Source organism: Lissotriton vulgaris, chromosome 10 (assembly GCF_964263255.1).
Source record: "Lissotriton vulgaris chromosome 10, aLisVul1.2, whole genome shotgun sequence".
Classification (NCBI taxonomy): domain Eukaryota; kingdom Metazoa; phylum Chordata; class Amphibia; order Caudata; family Salamandridae; genus Lissotriton; species Lissotriton vulgaris.
In genome coordinates this window covers 540487392-540504562 of record NC_141698.1, presented here as the reverse complement: position 1 = coordinate 540504562, position 17171 = coordinate 540487392, and the positions used below count along the sequence as shown (strand labels likewise).

The 17171-nt window shown below is 41.8% G+C and overlaps 1 protein-coding gene across 1 annotated transcript in view; it reads right to left on the bottom strand.

Annotated features, from left to right (window-relative positions):
- Window positions 1-1707: 1707 nt before the first annotated feature.
- The window catches only part of LOC147688487 (uncharacterized), a 34870-nt gene continuing 19406 nt past the window's right edge, over window positions 1708-17171 (bottom strand). The window contains exon 3 of the mRNA XM_086941380.1: window positions 1708-3588. Coding sequence (XP_086797506.1) covers window positions 3122-3588 — 467 coding nt within the window. The 3' untranslated portion in view covers window positions 1708-3121. The remainder of the gene's footprint in view (window positions 3589-17171) is intronic.

Genomic DNA, 17171 nt, shown 5'->3' with positions numbered 1-17171 from the left:
TTTGTCATGAGACATATCCCTGGTGGAAAGAACTTCACTGCAGATTTTTTGTCCAGGTGTCCCTCAAGTGAATTAAAGTTTTCTCCTGTTCTTGATGACAAAGAAGTAGTAGTTAATCTTTTGGATGGACTAGTCTTAGCAAAGGATGTGGTTTCTGAATCCGATTGGATTAAAGAATCTTTGCAAGATTCTTCTTTTCTTACACTTAAGAAATATATTGCTGAAGGTTGGCCTAGAGAAAATCTTATTGATAAGGATCTTTTTCCCTTTTCTAAGGTTAGAGATGAATTAAGTTTGGAGGGTGATTTCCTTTTGAGAGGTGTCTCCCTCATTCCTCCTGTTTCCATTCGAGACAAGATTATTGAGATTGCTCATAAAGGTCATGGAGGGATTACAAGTACTAAAAAAAGGTTGAGACTTCACTATTGGTGGCCAGGGATGGACATTTGTGTGGACACCTTCTTGAGTGGTTGTAATGAGTGTTCACATGCAGAGAAATCGTTGCGGACTGTTAACAAACCCTTGTGTCCTGTTGCTTTCCCTGACAGTCCATGGGAGAAATTAGGTATGGATTTCCTAGGGCCCATTGGTGGTCTAAACCAGGGTTTCAGATTTATACTCACCATTGTAGATTATCACTCCAAGTGGGTTGCCTGTGAGTTTTTAAAAGAACCTAATACTCATAATGTCATAAAATGTCTTAAGAAACTTTTCCAGTCCGAAGGTATTCCCAAGTTCTTAGTTTCGGATAATGGGGTACAATTTGTATCTTATGAAATGAATAGTTTTTTGGATAACTTTGCCATTAAACACCTTACCACTGCTTTGTACTCCCCTCAGGGCAACGGCTTAGTGGAGAGAGCGAATCGTGTCCTGAAGGACGCAGTCCAACTAGCTGTTTCTTCTAATCTTTGTGTTCAGGACATTGTTTTCGACAGAGTTTGGTCGTACAACAACACACCACACTCTACCACTGGCGTAACTCCCTTCCTCTTATTAAGAGGGAGACAATCCTTTAATGAGTTATCCCCTGGTTGGGTTGTCAGCAAAACATCTCGAGGTAAAGATGTGGTTGATCTGGATATTGTTAAAGATAAAGTTGCTTCTGCTCAGCTTAAGTCCAAAGTCAGATATGATCTGAATAAACATGTAAAAGAAATTTCTTTAAGCATTGGTGACAAGGTTAGAATCCGAAGACCTTGTAAGGCCAAAGGTTCAAAGTTTTATCCGGAGACGTTTATTGTTCAAATCAGCAAACATGCTGTTAAAGTTACTGGTGGTAAATGGTGGAGTAAAAGGGCCGTTTCAAAAGTAAAGGGGTCAGACGTTGCTTCTGTTGATGTTTCAGATTCAAACGGTATTCCCAATGTGGTTGACCCTGTCACTTCCTCTCCATGTAATCTTCCTTTATGTAGTTCCAATGTGACTGATGGGGCTCTATCACTCTTTGACAACCCTAATTTTCATGAAGAAGATTCCCTTCAATCCACTCCTTTGACCAGTTCTAATGATATTAACTCGACTTCTCTAGATATGTGTGAAGTTGCTTCAGGCCCTTCTGAGGTCCCTGCTTCCTGTTTAAAATCATCCAGAGTTAAGTTTATACCGAAATATTTGAATGATTACATTACCTAATTGATTTTCCAATTGCAAATTGTTGTTTTTTGTTTTATCTCTTTATTTTAATTTGTTTTGTTTATTGTGGGAAAGGAGGTGTGTTATATCCTATGTTTTCCTATGTTCCTTTATTGCTAATGCTTTTCCTATGTTTGGCATCCTAGCATCTGGTTGCTAGGTAATGGTGGAATGTTCTGCTCCTGTTCTTCAGTTGAAGACTGGAGCTGGCTGAATGTGCACTCTGATGGATCTAGTGCTGTACTTGATTTTCTGAATTAAACTTAATACCTAAGTTTAACCTTCTTCTCCTGTGATTCCTTGGATACAACAAAAGTGCCGCGAAGTGTAGCGGGGAAGCTGAGGTAGACATGATTCTGGAAAAGAGCGAGGCATCAACAGGTCGTCTTCAATGAAATATGGATACTAGATTTATTAAATTCCAGTGCATTTATTCTGGAATGTAGTTATTTTTAGGGGGTTAAAGAAGGAAAACTGGTTCTAGAATAAAACAAAAAGGTTTGAAGCAAATATATATAAGTGAGTGAATTGTACATTGTAGATGTACAACAGAAACACATACATATGTCACAAACGTCACCATGAGGCCCAAACTCACATACCGAAGAAATGCCTGGTGTTCAGAAAATGCAGAGGCACATTTGTACATGGGAATCTGTCCAATCAGAGTTTAATGAGTGAATTGTATGTTATAAGCAAGCAAGTAATGGAATGGAGCCAATGTGGTGTCTTGGAGACTACAGATTCAATCAGAAGAACTGTTTACTCCTTGTGGCCCGAGGCAGAACTAGCTTGCCGGAGTCAACTGAATGGAAGAGAAGTCGCTACTGGGAGAGTCGTGGCCACTCAGAGAAGGAAGTGGTCTTCAGACATGCAAAGTCACTTGGATTTGAGTCAATGGAGGGCCAGTTTGTTCACCCGGGTTGACTAAATTATGCTGTAGGAAAAAGCAAATGATGAGGCATAATACAGTCCATTCAGTAGCATTCTCATTTGACTATTTTGTCTTTTTACCACACATTAATACTTAGTGCCTGAATACAGCAATTAACAACTGAAATGTGACCAATTGACCTTTATAAGGAGCCTGCCATTAGGTGGCACCTTGTGTTGCTCTTTATTTTAGTAACTTTTGAACTGTTTGAGCTAGAAACTGTTTTTTTAGAAATCTTCAAACTATGCAGCAGATTTTGGATCATGTTACAAGTCAAGGGCGGTTAATAGATAATAATGGAGAAACTGCCTAGGCGTAGAAACTCATAATAGCAATGACCATGCTTATGATCAGTTCGACGAAGGAGAGATTTCAAAGTCCAAGAGTCCACAGATGTGTCATTTTATACTGCAGAACGAAAAGATATATCTTAATAGAAGTTGATGACCCAACAAAGTTAATCCGGATATCAAATATGGTCAAGAGGAGATGGAGAGCCGCCACCACACTCATAATCACTTAAAAAGAAGAAATGCTTGGAGTCTGTTGCTTTTAATCACCATCCCCGCTGCTTTCAGGTATGTCTGGTATCCAGGGCCCCATGGCCTCAGTGGGTCTCCCAATCTCCTCCAGAGCGGACACCCTTTCATATAACTCCACCAGCAGGTCGGTGTGGCCATTTAGGATCTGCGTGAGATTGGACACGCGATGGAGTATCCTTGCCGAACAAAGAGCGTTGTTTGAAGGATGAAATGGTGTGGCAGTGGCTGACCTGCATGAGGCAGGTTTGCCACGACTTCTGTCCAAATCTCCGTCCTTAAGCCCGTTGTCGCCTTTCAGGCTGTTGACAGCAGTTCTGACAGGAGTTTGCGCTCCACCGGACTTAGCGACGTAAGGATCCTGCGGCCTGTTCACCTCCAGGTTTCCCACTTTGGAAACAAGTCCAGATATCGCTCCCTCAACTTGCGTGAATCTGGAGGACATGTCACTCTTCATGCTGGACATGCCTGTAGCAACCTCTGGAACAAAGAATCAGAGTGACAGGTCAGATCAGAGACCAGAAGTGGAGGGAAACTAAGGAGGGAGAAAAAGGGGGAGACACAGAAGGTATGGAAACTGGGAAAAAATATCAATACACAAAATAATGCTAATGATTGTATTAAGCTAGCACCTCAAGATCCCACTGGAACAGAGACAAACTGTCTCATTGGCTCCAAATGCCTAAAATCAAAACAAAGGAGCAGAGCTACGAGGCCAAACAAATGGCAATAACATAACACAAACTAGAAATGAAAACTAGCATAACTTCATGGCACACAGACGCCAGCACTGCACTACGCAAACGGTCACACACAGCATTAAAAAAAAAAAAGAACCAGAAGAAAGGTTGAGGACTGAATAAAGAAGCTGTGTAGATAGCAAGGTAGGCGGTTGGTCCAAACTGCAACTCTTGAAAAACATAAGTTGCACTCCAAACCCTTGGAAATCCTAGTTTACTTGATAGTATGGCTCTGTGATGTAAGCACATGTAGCTGACCTCTACTGTAACCCGTGGGCCGTGAGTTGGAATCCTTTCCCAGCATTACACATCTGTTTAATATTAGGATATACTGAACGGTTTCCGTTACAAACTAATATAATCTAGGGGGTTGCGAAATTAAACTTTAAGGAACATCGGGAAACTCTCCGATCACATAGATAAGAGTTGTGCCTCACTTGACCTCATTCCCTGAAGTGTTGCAGTCAGAACACAAAGCTGAATACAACTGCTTCCTTTTCTGTCACTCACAGCTACCCTGGTCTCTGATTGACAACCGGGAAACACAGCAGCTACTGTTACTTCCCACTTTTTTTGCTACCAGAAGTCCTGCTTAAAGGCTTCTGGCATCCAAGAATGGGAAAAAGAGCCTCAAGGTGCCTCCAGGGAACAATAAGTGGGGGCTGCCAAGTCGTGCGCGAGTGGGAACATTTCTGCTCCTGCCCAGGGCGTCCATTTTGCCCCCTTTTCCAAAACTGCACAAACCTCGAAAAGCTCAAAAAAAATATTTGGCAAGCTTGCAAAAAGCTTAGTGTTTCAACTTCTCACACACCACTTTTTAAACTTCGCCCACTCTGTAAAAGAAGTAATATTTTAACCACAATGCCTATTCCGAAATTGTAAATCCTAGCTATATAAATCCATATGTCTTTACAGTTGTTTCTCATTGACACTCAACAGTTTGCAATTATTCACCGAACTACAGCTAACGACGCGTAAAGGAGAAAACAGAGACCTGGTGATTTCTGTCACCACGCCGTGGGGAAAATGACGGAAAAACCCTCACATGTTCTATGTAACTATCAATCATATCCTGGCCTCCGGTAATCGGACCTTAGCTTATGTTAGGTTTTAGTAATATCTGTCTTACGTCAGGAGCCTCAACGGTAACGGTTAGCCTGTGCATACCACCAACCAGTGGTGGCTACCTTCCCACCACACAACTCTCCTCTGATGCAAGCACAAAAACGTACAGCATACTTACACACAAAAACAGAATTTGCACATAGAGGCACATATGCAGCTGGAGAATGAGACCCGCTGATGTCCTTGTACAGATCCCCATGCATAGATTCCAAATGTACAGGCCTCCATGCACACAGACCCCAGACATGCATACAAACATCTATGCACGCAAGCCATCAGATGTGCCACAACCCATGCACGTAGATCAATAGATATATAGATACCCATGCATACAAACCAAAGCACACAGACTCTCTCTCACACATACACACTTTCTCTATCTCTCTGTCTGTCTCTCTCTCTCTCCCAGACAACATACATACACAAGGTAGCACTGAAAATGGTAGAGCTCTACAGACATCGCGACAGACCGCTTAATCTTTAGACCCTAGGTTGATGAGATCCACAGGGTTATTGTTCAAGAAATCTATTTTACTTAGTGGGAGAATACTTCACTCTTCCTACCAAATAGTTTCCCCTTTGGTAAGAGCTCTTAAAGGTCATTAAAAAGTGGGCCCTACAAGCCATTTGCACCGGTTGCCTAATAATCATAATTTAATTATCACTGCAATTCAGTACATCACGCTGGGACTCACACACATTACATTTTGGGTTGCAAGATCACCACTTCCACACCAAACAACATGTATCACAACTGATCTTTTCTTTTATACATCAACTAGCAGCCCGTCCCGACGTTGTCCGGGTATGAATTGCTGCCGGCCAGTAGTATATTGTTTTGTAGGATTTCGTTTTGATAGCATTTCTTATCTGTGACAGGCCTGTGAAACGCTCCGATTCACAGTGCACTGCTGAAGCACTTAAGAGTGCGCGTTCAGTAGTGTGTGAACTCGAGTTTCCCTACTTTATTTTTCCTTGCAATATTATATAGCGCGAACTCGACAACATGGCATGAGCACAATTTACATTACAGAAGAACACATTCATTTGTGGTAGGCACGGGGAGACAAAGCGATTTGCCTGGAATCACAGGATGTTGAGCTGATGCCGAGATTCGAACGTAGCTCCCCAGCTCTTAAGTTCGCAATTCTAGAACTTGTGGCGGGAGGTGTGTCTAAAAGTGTATGTCAGTGCTGGCCATCAATGAGAGAGACCTGTGCATTTTTCAAATGGGTGGTGAAAAAATATGAGTATGTTGCTGGAGATGTGGGCCGCCGTGCCACCAATGTACTTACCGGAGGAGGGTAAACACCCATTATTCCGAAACTTTCTTTCCGCATACCATCACTCCGCATACTTTCATTACGAAAGTACCATGACTCCGCACGCAATGCCATTATAACGCATGGCATTACATTTTATATGCTTTTACCACGCAAACATTTACAACGAAATTCGTGAATGCATGAATGGTAAAAGCATGTTTTAAAAAAAAAATTTGGATAAGGTAAGTATGGGTATAGGGATATCTGTTTTGGGGTACTGAGGTATATGTTTTGAGGCGTTTGGGTATTTTAATGGTTCAGATATAGTTTTGGGTTATGGGGTACAGGGGTAGTTTTAGGGTTTAGGGATAGGCATGGGTTTTGGGGTACAGGGGTATTTTTAAGATTCAGGGCTAGGTTTGGGTTTTGGGGTATAGGGGTATTTTTAGGGTTCAGGGGTAGGTTTGGGTTTTGGGGTACAGGGGTATTTTAATGGTTCAGGGCAAGGTTTGGATTTTGGGGTACAGAGGTATTTTTAGGGTTCAGGGCTAGGTTTGGGATTTGGGGTACAGGGGTATTTTAGGGTTCAGGGGTAGGTTTGGGTTTCAGGGTACAGGGTTATTTTTAGGGTTCAGGGCTAGGTTTGGGTTTTGGGGTACAGGGGTATTTTTAGGGTTCAGGGCTAGGTTTGGGTTTTGGGGTACAGGGGTATTTTAAGGGTTCAGGGCTAGGTTTGGGTTTTGGGGTACAGGGGTATTTTAGGGTTCAGGGGTAGGTTTGGGTTTTGGGGTACAGGGGTATTTTTAGGGTTCAGGGCTAGGTTTGGGTTTTGGGGTACAGGGGTAATTTTAGGGTTCAGGGGTAGGTTTGGGTTTTGAGGTACAGGGATATTTATAGGGTTCAGGGCTAGGTTTGGGTTTTGGGGTACAGGGGTATTTTTAGGGTTTAGGGATAGGTATGGGTTTTGGGGTACAGGGGTATTTTTAGGATTCAGGGCTAGGTTTGGGTTTTGGGGTATTGGGTATTTTTAGGGTTCAGGGGTAGGTTTGGGTTTTGGGGTACAGGGGTATTTTAATGGTTCAGGGCAAGGTTTGGATTTTGCGGTACAGGGGTATTTTTAGGGTTCAGGGCTAGGTTTGGGATTTGGGGTACAGGGGTATTTTAGGGTTCAAGGGGAGGTTTGGGTTTTGGGTACAGGGTTATTTTTAGGGTTCAGGGCTAGGTTTGGGTTTTGGGGTACAGGGGTATTTTTAGGGTTCAGGGCTAGGTTTGGGTTTTGGGGTACAGGGGTATTTTAAGGGTTCAGGGCTAGGTTTGGGTTTTGGAGTACAGGAGTATTTTAGGGTTCAGGGGTAGGTTTGGGTTTTTGGGTACAGGGGTATTTTTAGGGTTCAGGGCTAGGTTTGGGTTTTGGGGTACAGGGGTATTTTTAGGGTTCAGGGCTAGGTTTGGGTTTTGAGGTACAGGGATATTTATAGGGTTCAGGGCTAGGTTTGGGTTTTGGGGTACAGGGGTATTTTTAGGGTTTAGGGATAGGTTTGGCTTTTGGGGTACAGGGTATATTTATAGGGTTAAAATGGGTTAGTGTTTAAGGGTGTTGGGGTATTTTAAGGAGTAAGGGTGGGTTATGATTATGGGGTGCAGGGGTATTTAAAGGGAGCAGGGTGGACACCCGGAGCTGGAATGTACAGAACCTGGGACGAAAAAACAATGAAATATTGGGCACAAAGCTCGCTTTTTTGGTGCCGTAATCCTGCGCCCCGCACATGCCCCCAGGACAGGCCCACAGCATACGTTATGAGACATGGCATGAAGGGCGGAACGTATCACACGCCCCCAGCGTTTGTCACGCCCCCAGCACACGCTCACAGCACAACGCAGACACGCCCACAAGGGACTACTTTTCTGGCACGGTTCTTTTACCTTTTAAATGTATATGATGGGCGTCTGCATAGCCTATGTCCTTCTGCTGCAACTGCTCTTTCCAACGCTGTATTGGGTGTTGCGATTGGTGCTGTGGTTTCTGAGATTACGCGCCTCAAATGTTTGGGCTCTCTCTTTATTATATTAGTATAGATATAGATGTTGCCAAAAGTAGTAGTCGGGTTGGATGCAATGAAGAAATTACTACAACTCCCAGAATGGACGGATCCCTTTAGTGAAAACCAGAAGCATACTCTTCATCGTACCGAATGAGATACTGAGATATTACAATCTTTGTAGCAAACTGTAGGATACATGCACTGACTGTGACAAATTAATTATTTTACACTAAATATACATTTGCCACTGTCACCGTTGACAATTTCACTTACGTTCATTTACCTCCTTTGAAACTTGTTTTTCAGAATCAATTTTTAAGCAAATTTTCAACATACTGGGCATTTTAGTCTTTGAACAATTTTCATTGCTTTTTTACTTGTAGTGTCTCGTGTAATAAACCATTCTAATGCTTCATTATTAAACGGTTGCTTATGCAATTGTTGCAATCAAACAAGACAGCGATGTTACTAACTAAAATGCATGTAGCGAGGTACAAATATTGCTTCAACCATTTCAGTGAGAGCAGAATTTAATTCCACTAGTGTTTCCAATGGAAACAGCAGAAGCCTTGCTAGCACAGTGCATGCTATAACTGCCAACCCTGAAGCATGTCACTTGCGTTCCACTCCCACGCAGCCAATCACAAAGCAGCCAGTTCCATACAGTGTATCCGAGTGCCCCATACCCACAACTCCAGAAGGCTTCAGTGTTGCAACTCATACACCAAACCAGATGCCCATCTACGTTGGAATCCTCAGAATCAGGTTAACAGGTCACTAAACCCCAAAGGCGATGCAAAGCCAAACTAACGGCGGAAAGCATGCCACAGAAAGCTTTTTACACAATATAACATAATTCAAACATAAAAACGTAAACATTAAACAACTAACGCCTCCTTTACTTTGCAGAAATGGCTTGCCCATTACTGCACTTAACTTTTTATTATCAAGGCTTAACAAATTCCTTGACTAAACCCATACCCACCTCTGTCCTTCTATTGAGCGAGATTTCAAAATAAGAAACCAAACTGAATGAATAAACGTAGCTCAATCAGAAAGGGTCTCTTGGCCTTGGTGCTTGATTATTTGCCTTCAGTCAATAATTCAATTGAGTTCCTTCGCTTCGTTCAGCTAATATGATGCAAAATTATCAATCACTTCTTTGTCCTCTCTAATGTCTGCATGGCTGCGAGACTATAATTGCTGGCGTCAGTAGTGACATTCTCTCTAAATTAACTTGAACGCCTGCCAAAGTGTTAGCTGTTGCCATTTCCACACAAACTTCCAAATTTTGAAGTCAAGATGAAACCCTGCTCCTAGAGGTCTCAAACACTCAGTGCTGTCTGATTGCTTTAAGCATCATAGCTGCACCCCTATCTATTTAAAAAGTCTTAAGAAAGCCAATAGGTGTGACGTTTCTATAGCGTGCCATTTTCTTTGCAAATGCTTGTTTGAGTAGGGGGTGCACCAAAAACTTTTCATTTTTCAGATACTTGTATAAGCACTTACGCCTTCTGCATGACTCAGTGACTAAAAGAGATCCTCATCAATTCTATCTGAGGCAGGAAAAATCACCCAAACAGCCAATCGAAGTATAACGAGACTGAACAATTTATGTGAGTTGATTTAAGAAGTTATTGACAATACCTTAAGTCAATCGCTCAGTGATTCAGTGCCAAGGAAGACAATAGCTGAGGGAGAAAGGGTGGTGAGCTGCAAGACCTCACAAGAAAGCAAAATGTGCTGTAGCCACCAAACACGAAAGTGGCAACCAGACCACGCACCTGTCTGGTTCGCTAAAGATATCTTGGGGAAATTCAGAAACCTGACCTAGGAATGTATTCTCTCCGTTGCTTACCATTGGTTTAGGCCTTTAGGGGTTAGTAGCTCACATGTTTTATTCTTGCTCGCTTTATTTCCTTTAGGCCAGTGATACTCAAAGTACGGCCCAGGGGCCGCCTGCAGCTCTCAGGACCTTTGCATGCGGCCCTCCGGGCAGCAGCAGCACCGGGCTGCCTTTTACTCTACTCAGCATTAACATGAAAAAAAAGTTAAAGGAACAGCAAATATTTATGTAAAGATTACTTGTAGTTCGGGAAAGGAAATATCTAGGCCCCTAACTTTAGGAACACCTTCATTTTTAAAGACAGCCTCTAGATATACATGCTTTGCTTCCCCTACACCCACTTTACACCCCCCTTGGCATCAGTGTGGCCCTCGGTCACACCATAGACAAAACTTGCGGCCCCCGGGAAAATGTTTGTGAGTACCCATGCTTTAGGCTGTCCAACTTGAGTTCCTCCTTCCAGTTGCCCAAATCTTGTTTACTGTATTCTTCCACAAACTCCCTTTCTGTAAACAGGCCTTTTAACCCCTTCCACGCTGATGACGAGCTGGGCTCGTCATGGCGTAGCCTCCTCGCACGCTGATGACGAGCCCAGCTCGTCACGTAAAGTGCATTTTCGCAAACCCCAGCGTGTAAGCGGAATTCCGCTAGCGCTCATGGTGTTAATCTTGTTCTTATCCTGTCACATTTGCTGTGCATTGTTATAAACATAAGGAGGAGTACCACCCGATGAGGGAGGTGAAGGCTCTTTTCCTGACAAGGAAGCACTGTTCCTTTGTTAGTAAACCCCTCACTCACCACCTAGTGGTGACTTGCTTCATCATCGGGGCCCACCCAAGTGGCCTAGCGTCACTTGGGTGTGCTTCAACACCTGGGTTACAGTGGAGCAGGTAGTGAAGTGTGGGGTGCAAAAAAACAGTGTGAGTGTTAAAATTGTCCTGGTTAGCACTTCAATATTAGCTTTAATAAAAAGGTAACTGGACAAAATTTAAAACGTATGGTGAGATACTGGCAGGGGAGTTACGACCTGTGTATCTCTGCTATGTGTTGGTCGACATGTTTCTACCATAAGGGGTAATCCCCGGTATTCCTCAGGACCAAAACAAGGAAGTGGGAGGTGTGGGTCCCCTAAAAGACGCATCCTGTCCTAAATCCTTGGTCTTCCAGATGATTAAACTGTATATCTGGGAATTCACTCCTAAGGTTTAGGAGATGAACAAAAAACTAGAGTAATGCTCGTGTTGGACTTCATCGAGCTCGGGGTAGGCGCTTCACTTCTGTCAACATATTAGTTCGTAGTGAAGAGGAAAGGCCTACATCTACCTTCCGCCGCTCGGTTAGCTGTGCATTCATAGACAGCTGTCAAATGCCAAGCTCTCTCTTCCAGTCCACTTGTCTTTGAACTCTGTTTTGAAATTACTTTCCTGCAGGCTTGTCCAAACCCACCTCACAATATGAGGACCTATGTGATGAAAGCCTTGTTTTTTAAAAAACTTTAAAGGGTTGCACTCTATCCTTCTATTTGAGCGAGATTTCAAAATAAGAAACCAAACTGAATGAATAAACGTAGCTCAATCAGAAAGGGTTTATTTTCTTTCTTTGATTTCAAAGTGAGAGAATTTATGTGACAATCCTGCTGGGTATCCATGTAAGAGGAGAGGGCGTAGGATGATATTTTTTATCTAGCAGACAAAAAAAACTGTGCTGATGTTTTTGAATATATCAGAATTAGTGCAAATGAAGCATATTTGTTTGTAATTCTGTAGAGTGGTGGAAATAAAAATTTGATCAAAACACATCAATACACTAGATGATAACATTTACACACATTATCGTTTGTCTGTAGTAAAATCATAAATCAGTGCAAATGTATTGGTCATTTCATCTGAAAATGTGTTGTTTGTAATGGCAGTGTGCTACCACACCATGCATATGCCACAATACACCACTTCAATCTAAGCTCTTCCAATCTATGCATGCCACTCCATTCTAGGACACTCCACTCTACGACATGGCATTGCCCTTTACACCCCTTCACTCTATGACACTCTATGACACGCCACACTACTCGACTCCATGTTACTCCATTTATTGCCACTCACTCCACAACACAATGCACCTGGCCATCCGATACTCCTCCTCACCACTTACCCCACTCCACCCAACTCAAATCTAGCCCACTCCACTTTAATCCATCCCAATCACTCCACTCTACTGCACCCGAATCATAATGTCTAAAGCACATTGCCAAAGCCAATAGCTCTCGCTAAGGCGAAACCTATTAGGTTTGCCAATGCTTGTTAATGAGGGAGTCTGTTTAGAAGGGTATACTGGGGAGAGGGGCGAAAGTAGAAGGAATGGTTTCTTAAAAGCAGTCAGCAACTGGCTGTAGGGGATATAACATTTCAAACACTTCACCACCCATAAGGGCATATGTACAAGCCCCTATCGCCACGACATCGTCACTTTTATCGACGTTGTGGTACTGATAGGGGCTTAGCCTTATTTATGAGGCAGTGTTAACTCACTTAATGCTGCCTTAACGGTGGCGTGAAAGGGGTGGGCAGTGGGTGTTGCGTGGGCGTTCCACCGCAACACCCATTGAGTTTGACACTACCCCCTATGTACAAGGGCAGCGTACATAGGAGTCTTAAGTTGGTGAAAAGAGGAGAAATGCATTATTTTGCCTCGTATTTTCCATGTGTGCTGCCTTGTGCAGCACACATGGAAAAGCAAAATGCCATGGATTGTTTATGTACAGGAAGGTCCCCCAGGTCACTGAAAGTGGACATGCACACTGGTCCATTTCTAAATGTCTTTACATCTCATATTTAGGGATAGTGAGGTGAGTTTTCAATATTGTAACACAGCAGCAGTTCACTTATATTATTGCAATAATCACTGTGACATATGAATATGTGAGTTCCTGCTTTGATATGAAAGAATGAAACAAACGCAACATTTCTCTGCAAAATGTCTGTTTCAGATACCGTTTTCCTTTCATTTATTTTGAATATGAGTGATGTGTGAGAGTCGGATCACTGACTAAATATTGACACTAAAAATATAGAATGGACAAAATATCGACACCAAAATATCAAAATTCAGAATATCGACTCCCTATCTACAAACAGGTAAGTAGAAAAATATCGAAGACAAAATATCGATTTTTAAAAAATATGTTAAAAGTAATATTAACTTAATTAAATAATCAATATAATTAAATAAAACATTCTTAAAATTAATTAAAAAATATTAAAATTAAGAAATAATGTAAGTAATATCTAAAAATAAATTTCCATCAGCGTTGGATAGCGGGAGGGTAAAATTTACTATTCCCACTCCAGTGAGTGCAAGAGTAGGGAAAGTGGAGCGGTGTGGCTCACCAGTTAGAGGCGGCAGACCCGGGAGCAGAAGTCGGCCGGGACCAGGGTTCAATTCCCGACGCGGCAGGGTCGTGGACTTGGGTCAGCGGACTCGATAATTCTCGCTTCGGTGCCTATTCTAATCTGGGGGTCGCACTCGGCAACTCTGGGCATTAGCTTGCCTAATCTCCACAACGGCCCCCCTCTCCCCCAACGCCGGGGATGCCTGGCTCCACCCTGGGGACTCCCAGCAGGGACCATCCCACAGGGAAAGCCAGGACGGGTTCCCCAGCGTTGCACAGCGCCAGGAAACCTCTGGGTAGCAGCGCGCTTTACAAGTGCAAACATAATAATAATAATAATAAAGCTTTGGATAGCGGGAGGGTAAAAATTACTATTCCCACTCCAGTGAGTGCAACAGTAGGGAAAGTAATGCTTTCATTTTTAAAAATAAATGAATTATCAATTCCAATAAAAAAAAATTTAAATATTTACCAGTAAAAAATAGTTAATAATCAATTAATTATACATACCAATAAATATTATTTATTAAAAACTAATTACCTATTAATAATTGACTAACAACCAATTAATTTTCAATACCAAAAAATTACTAATACAAAAATTACCAATATTTAATTAACAATACATTAATCAATACACAAAAATAATTTAAATAATTACTTAATTACAATTAAATTACTTCCCACCCAATTCCCTTATAAAACCACAACCCGCTCCAAATTTGAAATTAATACAATGAACATAATTATCAATTAATCAATTAAGAAAAAGTAAATACCAATTCATACAAATTAATTAATAATTAATAATTAAACAATAAATTAATTTTCAATACCAATAAATAAAAATGAATGTCACTTTATTACAATGAAATTACTTCCCACCCTATTCCCCTATAAACCCTCTACCCGCTACAGAACTAAAACGCAAAATTAAATTAAAAAGAATTAATAATTCCTAAAAATTTATATTTATTTACTATAATTAAATAACTTCCCACCCGATTCTCCTATAAACCCACAATCCGCCACAGAATTAAATTACGCAAAAATTAAAAAACATAAAATTAATTAATTAAAAAAAAATAAAAATACATTACAAAATAATATACACTTTTAACACATATACTAACATACAAAACACACAAAAAATCCATATTATTAAAAATGTAATATATTTTAATGCCTATATTATGTACTTCGATATTTTGACAGTCGATATTACTTACCTGCATTTCAATATTATTAACCACTATATTATATCCATTCGATATTATGTCCATTCGATATTTTGACTTCGATATTCTGTCCATTCTATATTTTGGATTTGATATTGTGTATAGTTACCATGACAGTCGATTGCAATCTGTGTAAGAATTATTCATTGTCACCAGAGCAAGACTCTCTGCAGAACCGAGCTGGCTCTATCAGGGGCCCCCCTGAAAGGCTTGGGCCCTGGGACGGAGCTCACTTTGCCTATGCCTCAAAATGACTGATAGTGTTAAGCAATTTTTACTGTTCGCTCAATGCGACACTTCAGATTTTCACTCACAACTGAGCTGCCTGACTTTTAGTAAATCCGATCCTAAGTGTGCAGACACCAGTGGATCAGGAATAAACTAACAAGCTATAGCTGGACTCAGTTGTTGGAGACTGAAAGCCGGGTAGGGGGTACGCTCATAGCAAGGGTCGGACTGTGACAGAAGTTGATCCAGGTATAAAAATAAAAGGGGTCCACGTTAGCGAATCAGATAGCTCAAAAGTGGTCCACATTCTGCAAATAGGGGCAGTTTTGACTCTGTAACGGAAGCTGCACATGTGTTTTGCAAGGTAAGGCAGACTGCATGCTTTTGTGCTTGTTGTAGCCAATGTTTGTGATATCAGGGAAATCAATTGTAAAAACTGTCTCTTCAGACCATAAACAGACCCACAAGTAGCCCACAAAAAACCGACCCACAAATAACCTGTCAGACTAGCCCTTCTGGCACTGCCAGGTTGCCCTATAGGTAAGTCCCATCCTGCTTGTAGCTAAAGAGAAAGAGCTGGGGAGATAATTGGTGGGAATAAAAATAAGAGGGGGTGACGACGCCTCACCTGCTAAGCCTGGGCAGATCTCACAGGAACACCGTAGTTTTAATCCTACAAATGTGTGTGTTCTTGTGAGGTCCTAATGGTGGTCTACAGGAACTGGTCGAGCTTCCCTGTTATTACAAGTCACACTGTCTATCCAAAATTACTTAGGATTGTGAATTAATGACTGTTTGTAGACGGGCCTTCCTAGAGCTTGTGAGCGGCGGAAGTCTGCAGGTGGGCATTAAAAAGGTATGTGCCTTTGTCTGTCTTTCTGGGCACAATAGGAGCTGCCTTTCCAGGCATTGGGTATCCGCACTTCCGAGAGGTCTGTGGTGGGGGTGACACGCAGCATTTACTTTAGCTGTGGTTTTGAAGATGTCTGTCTGTAAACCTCACCAGCGACAGATCCAACAGGAGTCTACATTATTATTATTATTATTTTGAGTATTATATAGCGCTACCTAGACCCGAAGGTATCAGAGCGCTTTACAAGTTATGTGATAATGTCCTTTAATACTTGAAATATTGATATTTTGCAATAAAAAGTTGTAGTGAATGCCTTTATCACAGGAAACCTCACGCACATGGCAGATAAACTGACTTCTGAACTGTGGCGCAGTGCCCTGGCAGGAGAGTTCTAAAGTCGCCCAACTTAAATCTCTTGATAAACCAGCCCGTGCATGTTGTTTCTGAGACGTCTATATGAAGGGCCAGAAAACAGATTCTATTGCAAGTAGGCCCGGTGAGAGGGGCAGTGAGGGAAGAATTTTCATTGTGCCCCAGGGCCTGCGTTTTTAAATAATCTTTTTGAAATTCCTGCAGCAAAACGTATTTATAGATTTTAAAGCAAAGCTGTCCCATTTCTTAATAACAAGGCAGCTAACATGGCTCCCAGATGGTAGACCTGATGTGTTTTCTCTTTTCCTGTCGAACATTTTTTTTTAAAGTTCTTCATCCTATGAAGTTACTCTCTCCAGTTAGTTGACCCAGGCCCGCAAAAAGTTTTGATATGCGAGGCCGGAAGCTCTGTCGTCCATACTTTTTAAACAGAAAAATGAAGGCTGTTTCTGACTTTAAACAGTTGCAGCCACAGACAGGGGTGTAGCTTGGTCAGTGAGATTGGGTTGAGCTTCAGATTTTCCGACAATCAGACTGGCATATAATGTTTCCATACATAGGACAAGCAAGGCACATGAGAGGGGCCTTAGGGGTGGTGCAAAGGGAGAGGAAATCGGATTGGTAGGAGTACTAAGAGAGAAAAAATATTTAGTAAAATAACCAATATTTTGAGGGCTTTCAAATCAGAGAGGGAACGAGTTTGTGTGCATTTTTGTCTGTGTTTATGTAAATATCCCTGGTGAAATCTGACTGATATCTCACAATACCCGACTGAAATCACCTGTACTCAACTATTTATCAGAAAATACATTTATTAGGGGAATGCTATGCCCTAAACACCCCTCCTGAAGCTACGCTCCTGACCAGAGAAGCACTCTATAATGTAGGAGTGCACTTACAAAGTGATATAAAGGTTCCAAAGCAGTCACTGAACCATATTCATTGGGTCCAGCGTTGCTCCATACT